Source organism: Nicotiana attenuata, unplaced genomic scaffold, assembly GCF_001879085.1.
Source record: "Nicotiana attenuata strain UT unplaced genomic scaffold, NIATTr2, whole genome shotgun sequence".
Classification (NCBI taxonomy): Eukaryota; Viridiplantae; Streptophyta; class Magnoliopsida; order Solanales; family Solanaceae; genus Nicotiana; species Nicotiana attenuata.
Genome location: NW_017670585.1, coordinates 59,301 through 66,188, shown reverse-complemented (window position 1 = coordinate 66,188; position 6,888 = coordinate 59,301). Strand labels below are relative to the sequence as shown.

The 6,888-nt window shown below is 38.7% G+C and overlaps 1 protein-coding gene across 1 annotated transcript; it reads right to left on the bottom strand.

The window, feature by feature from the left end:
* Positions 1 to 887: 887 nt before the first annotated feature.
* On the bottom strand, positions 888 to 6,566 carry LOC109241249 (WD repeat-containing protein 70). The gene is made up of 8 exons (XM_019407971.1): positions 5,823 to 6,566; positions 4,735 to 4,947; positions 4,446 to 4,646; positions 3,596 to 3,703; positions 3,361 to 3,498; positions 3,019 to 3,270; positions 2,398 to 2,718; positions 888 to 1,377 (listed from the first exon to the last, which is right to left on the bottom strand). Exons 1-8 carry the CDS (start codon positions 6,387 to 6,389, stop codon positions 1,210 to 1,212), a joined length of 1,968 nt encoding a protein of 655 aa, XP_019263516.1. The 5' UTR covers positions 6,390 to 6,566; the 3' UTR covers positions 888 to 1,209.
* Between the last annotated feature and the right edge of the window lie 322 nt (positions 6,567 to 6,888).

Below are 6,888 nucleotides of genomic sequence, written 5' to 3'. Positions count from 1 at the left end.
TGTTGTATCCTGGAGGGACAAGTCAAGAGTATTATTGTTGCACCGGTGAAGATGCTACCGCAATGAGCTTGAATCTCTTTAAAGAAAGCGAAATATTCGCTCCTCAACCTGAAACTTATTTATTTATTTATTATATTTTATTTTTCAGCTGTAATTACTTATAATTTTAACCTAACTCTTTTAAGGACAGAAATCCTCTGATCTGTGGATAGCTAAGGAAAGAAAAAGATATCACGTGCAATAAATGTGCGTCAAGACAAAGTGTTCTATAATTCCTCGTTTTGCATGAATTTGGTAGTTGCTAGAGGTCCACTTTAGCATTATAATCGAGGAATAGATAAATTGATGTATATACTTTATTTTCTATTTTTTTTTAAAGAATATCACGTCTCTATATATAGTAAATTTCATTACAACGTTTGCATGTTACCCTTAATGGTTTGCATGTTACCCTTAATGGCATACCCTTGTAGAAATTATATTGTATATGAAATGTTTAAAATCATAAGCTTTCAAAACTTACTAATTCCTAAATATCAGCCCTTTAGAGTAGCTACCTGGTGTCATTTCTACTTAACGAAATAGGGATAAACGTTTTATTATGCAAGTTGGGTTGATAGTTTTTTTTTTAATCTTTGTGTAACCGTAATTGTTTCGCATGGTGAAATTACTACGAGTTTGAGGAATACGAGCTTTTAAGACAGTTTGAAGGATTATCTTTAATATAGAACAACTAGTAAACATTTGAAGATATCTAATGAACTTCAAATAAAAGTAGATTCGGGTATCAGAGTTGAGTGGACAAGCGATGGGAGGATGGGTGGAAGAGTAAAAGACGAAAGCAAGAGTTCTAGCATCTAACGAATGCTTACTACAAAGGGCCAAACTTGGAAGAAACAATCTTGAACAAAACAGAGTAAGATTAAACAGATTACAGATGAGGATTGCTCCCATACATTTTATAGCAAGCAGGCAGTCAAATCTATGCAGAAATGAATTACTACCGGAATTGCAATCCAGAAAAACATATGTATCTCTAACTAATTTCATTTTAGTTCGTCGAAAGCTATATCATAACATAGATTCTAGCTTTTTATCTATGGAGGAATCATTCCCTCATTTGAGAACTGTCATACATGTCCTATTCCTCTCCATTAAAAGAGTGCTTGAGAATCTCGAGAACTTGAACCAAAATGCAGTACATGCAGATCACTTATCTTCTTCTTCGGCATCTGGCTCTGCAAAGAGTGGCTGAGGCTGTGTATCAGCATATGCTGGAGCAATAAATTTTGGATCTTTCGCAGCCGCATCAGCATGCTTCAAGATTGCTTCTCTAGGATCTTCCTCCATCCAAGTCTCCTTTATCAAGCCACCTTGCTGCAAAAATATGCGAAGTATTGGGTCATTTCAACCAGCATTAATATGTACAAAGGAGAAGAAAAAAGGGACAGAGGACCAAGGAGCAAAAACTGAAATATTAGACCATATAGTTTTGTTTTTTCTGGGAAGAGAGAGGAGAAATAGAAAGATCTATTAATTCTATAGCAATATAACATAAGGCCCCAACAGGAAACTTTTTCCTTCTCAATTGCAAGGCAGACGAGAGAGAAAATTCTCAAAGAGTATCCATCTCCACTAGTTCAGGTAAAAACAGGATTTTGTATTTTTGTTGAAGCAAAAACGTAAAACACAAATGAATGGTTTAAACATGCAGACACCATTAACTCTTCATCAAAAATCACCTCTCTAACTACAGATGAATGTGAATAACATACACAAAAGATATATTTCCACACGTCACCAAGGGCTATTGCCTATAATTTCCTTGACACGGCAGTCGCACTTTCAAGTTCATGGGGCTCTCTCTCCCTCTCTCCCGCTCTCTCTCTCTCTCTCTCTCTCCTTTTTGGGGAAATAAAGTTCATGGGGTTCTTAAGAGTTTACTAGAAAAGCATGCTAGTTGAGTTTGTCACAAAATATGCTGGCAAATGAGGCTGAAGTTCGCTGCTTATGTGATAACATGCTCGATTCCAAATAAGAAGCAATAAGAAATACAGGTACAATCTCTCCAAAATACAGAGTTGAAGGTAGTGGGTTGATTATGTATCTGAGATGAAGGGGAAAGAGTTGCTGATAGATGGATAACTTAGGGATCAAAATACACGGGCTAGCATTGACTATCAACAGTCATGAAAGCATATTGTAAAATAATAAAAACAATCAGATATCTGTTACTCCACTTCTTCTCTTCCAGAAACAAAATGTCTAGAATAGATAGAAAGGAAAATAAAACAAAGAAACAAAAGACCGATATTTTCCAACACAACAGATGTTGAGTTTTTTCGTCCATTCAAACAAATTATAACTGATATACGACATTGTTAATAAGAATACCACCTTAAGAAGGTATTGAGTCAACAAGCTTCCCTTGGTTGAACCAACTCTACCACCAAAACCTGGCCCTGTTATTGGCTGCTCAGGTTTATGAGACTTCAGTGGATCCTTCAATGCTTTCTCTCGCTGACGCTTGCGGCTAGGTTGATCTCTAAATAAGGGTAATGCATGTGGATTATGGATAACTGGCTCTGCCTGGAAATCATCCACAGACTTTTTCCTGGGTGCACGAGCAACACAAACTAGTGCTCCTCTTTCACTCAGTGTTGGATCATATAAAATGTGTGTTCCACCTTCACGTTTATCTCCAACTGTCGCAAAGACCTGAGATGAAGGGAAATCTTTTAGACCAAAATCTCAATGTTTGTGCATGCTAAGATGGGAATAAAAAACAGAGAGTAGGGGAAGTTGGTGCACAGGAAAACAAGCTTCTAATACTACATGTGCCTATTCTTTCAGTCCTAAGATGAATATTTGTGTGGGAAGCAGGTTCAAGAAAACACATTACAGTATGGTTATAAGAATATATTTCTCACTTCATGATATTCAAGGCAGTTAACAACATGCATAGTAATCAAGTGACACAATGAAATATTTTATAGATTAGGAGTCATCAGAAAATACCTGATTCAGCCTAGGGTGCCAGGCACACTGCACAACACTGTAAGTGGGAGATATTCCAACTCTTGACACTAGCTCTAGCTTTCCTCGATCAAAGAAGCACAGCATTCCTCCAGTAGTCCCATCTTTTTCAACAGATGTCCCAGTTAAAAACAGTTGTTCATCGGGACTAAACGCAATGTTAGTTTGAGCATAATTATTTGGGAGATCATCGAATACTCGCAAGGGTTCTTTCATCTGGCGTAAATCCCAAACCTATGAGCCAAGTCAAGATTATTATAGATCAGAGAAGAAGAATGCAGGTACCAACTAAAAAGCAGGCTCACTTTAGACTTTTACTAATACCTTTAAGGAACCATCAAAACTTCTTGACAAGAGTATCCGCCCATCACTTGAGAACTTGACTCCTGTAATATCATCTGAGTGGGCATTTGCGACATATATGTCTGGCCTGCTTCCCCATCCAGGCTTAAGATTCCATATCTTTAAGAACAGCAGTTCATATGAGCAAGATGAATTGAGACAAACAAACAAAGAAATTTGATATAAGATCCTTTAACACTGTCTATAGGGGAAATACCTGTATAGAACCATCTCCTACACCACCTGCAATTCTTTTTCCTTCCCGATCCCAAGCACATGTCGTTACAGGAACTCTCCCAGGCCGAGCAAGTTTTGGTTTAATAACCTAAACAGAGAAGCCAGTCCCAATCAGGCTTCCGTTCAGAGCTGGAAACTGTTAATGTCAAGAACACAATTACAATAACAACAACAAGGACATCGGTGTTGTTTTGGTCAACATAGAGCAAGAAAGATCCCCTGATGCAGGCCCCAAAGAGGAAAAGTGGAGTCAAGAGGTAAAAATGACCCTAAAAGAGGAGGTTAAAAAGAAAAAGAAAAATGGTGCCACATTCAAGCAGCAGTAAGGTATTAGCTAGTGTTTGCAAGATGTGATCCTCTTATTATGGGTTACTCTCAATTTACTAGAAGTTGCCTCATTCTTGCTGTGGGCTGTAGACCATCCCCCATATTTAACAGTTTTGTTAAGAGATTTTCTTTTCAAGCCTTACTGAGAGACTAAAAAATGGTGTATGATGCATCATCCCGCTCAACAATTCATTTAACCTCTCCAAACCCAGTCCTCCTTTTTTCCCACGTATATGTAAAAAGGAGATTCCTCCATAAGAAAAAATGAATATAAAAATATCTCAATAACAAAAGGAAATGACCAAATGCCTCCGATCAAAACATGTTGCTTTATTCTTCTACTCGGTATTGCAGTAGAGATAAGGATTTCACTATAGGTTACATTATCTGAACAAGAGGAAAACTGGTCCTTCCTGCAGTCACTCAATAGCGCATGTTGTAGCAGTTTATAAAAGATCTCCATCATGCTATGTGATATTATCTATTTACTGCAGAACACATACCTGCTTTTGACTCTTAAAGTCATTGACATCCCATAGGCGCAACGAACCATCCTCTGACGATGTTAAAATTGTCTCCTTTGTTTTGGGGTGCCATTCTCCACATGTCAATCCAGATATATGACCTTTTGTATTCTTAAGATCACGTATATACATATCTCCTCTAACAAATTCCCCGAGTGTAAGTCCATCACGATCGTAGATCTGAAATACCAAAAGAGATAAATTAAGTTAAACCATATATACGCATAGCCCCTATTAATGAGAGTACAGAACATGATTAGACTAGCACCTTAGCTTGGGCTGACCCAGTAACACATAAAAATCGGTCTGCGGTTGGACTCCAGCTCAAACTACGAACTTGATGCCCTTCAGATGGTTCCAGCTGTCTAAACGACTGTAAACGAGCATTCATTCCTTGAAAGTCATACATCCGAACAGTATAGTCGTAGCTACCAGAGAGAACCCTTGATCCTGAGGGATCCACAGCAAGAGCAGCAACAACCTGCCAAAAGCACCAGAAGACATCTGTTTAGGAAGAAGAAGAAGAAGAAGAAGAAGAAGAAGAAGAGAGGAAGATTTTCTAATAAAAAGCACAACTGCAATAGCTCAGGAGAAGACATCCCGCCTTATTTATCTCAATATTGTATGCAAAGACACCCTCACTTGATCAAGCACAACAATTCAGCTCGTAATACGTTAACAGATTAACTAGAATCTCCAAATTCAAACTGGATTTTCTGTACAAGTTTAAACTCCCTTTAATATGTAGGGGCACATAACATATGCATTCAAGTAACTATAGGTAAAACACTAAATTCCACCTAGAAGAGGGTGAAAGCTTCAATCTTTGGCAGCCAGGATGAAGTAGGCATCTACCTATTAGGTAGAAAACAAAACATCCTGCACCAAGCTCTGAAAATCGAATCTATATATCAATCAAACAACTATGTTTAAATCTAAAGCTAGATGGGGTCGGCTATGTAAATCCTTATATAAATCCTCTACATCCACTGCAGGGGCGGATGTAGAGTATAAGCCGTGGGTTCAGCCGAATCCAATAGTTCCGGTTCATTTACACGTGTTAAGAAATTTACCAAATATAAGAAATGTTAAGTTTCGAACCCAATAACTCAAATGGTAAATGGGTTAAGTAACATCCCGAACCCATATAGTTAAAATCCTAGATACTCCTGTGATCCACTATCTCATCTCGACGAATCCAATTATTAGAGGATCCGTATATTCTGACTAATTGTCCAGCTAAATATCAGAATGTTTCTCTATCCCTGCTTGGCGAAGATTATGTGAAGCTCACTAAGAGCTGACAGTGCATATACAAATAGCAAGAAGGAACAAAAAAGGAAAGAAAAATTGTACCTTTGTATGGCCTTTCAATATAATTTCATTACTCAAAGGTATTCGATACTGATTCTGTTCTTCTTCTTTTTCGTCTTCCATATCATCCTCCGAATCCGACCCCATCGAACCAAATGGCGGCGGGGCTGGTGGCCCAATCATCAGCTCGTCCTCTTCTTCTACCGGCGGTCGTGGAGGCCCAATCATTTCACCATAATCATCTTCCTCAGTCTTCGAATCACCTGCAGGCCGAGGCGGACCGATCATAGCACCCTCCTCCTCCTCTTCCTTGACATCGCTTGAACTCGAGCCCGAGCCCAATGGAGGACGGCCCGGCCCGATAATCTTCGAATTAGGTTTAGGGTTTTTGAGGGAATTAAGCCAGGATTTAGAGGAGGAAGAGAGAGAAGGGAAGGGTTTCGCCTCTATTTTCGATGAAGATGGTTCGTGTTTACCATCGGCGGCGGCGGTGGGCCGGCGAGTGGCGTTGTGAACGAGTTCTAGAGGGGCCTGAGATTTAGCTTGCTTGCCGAAAGATAATGGGAACTCTGCCCTAATTCCGTCGTAAATCTCTGCTTCGTCGGCCATGTTAATCTTTTCACTGTACTGAGTTTAGATTCGAAAACTTATTTGATTTGAAGTAAATTTATAGATTTGGGAATTGTCTGCCGCCATTGTTGCCGGAGAGAGATCGGGTCAGAGGGAAGTGGATTCAATCCGGGTTGTTCCGGGCCGACCGAAATAGGGGTGGTGACTTGTGTTAGGCCTCAATCCTCATTTGTTTATTTGGGAAAAAGGTCAAATTTACCCCTTTATTTTCTGTTATACTTATTTTTCAGCCACATTACCCCTGCTATTATATTGTTGGGCAAATTTATCTCTACCGTTAGCAAATTTTAAAAAATTACCCTCGACCCTATAAGCAACTCACAAAATCTTGTAAATCCTTTATAGAGCAAGCACTCTCTTGATGCTACATGGATCATATATTTAATTTTTATTTATTTATTATTGTTAGTTCCCATTAACAAAATCTGCCAAAAAAATAACGGAAAAGGGTCAAAGTTGCCCCTGTACTATTAAATAA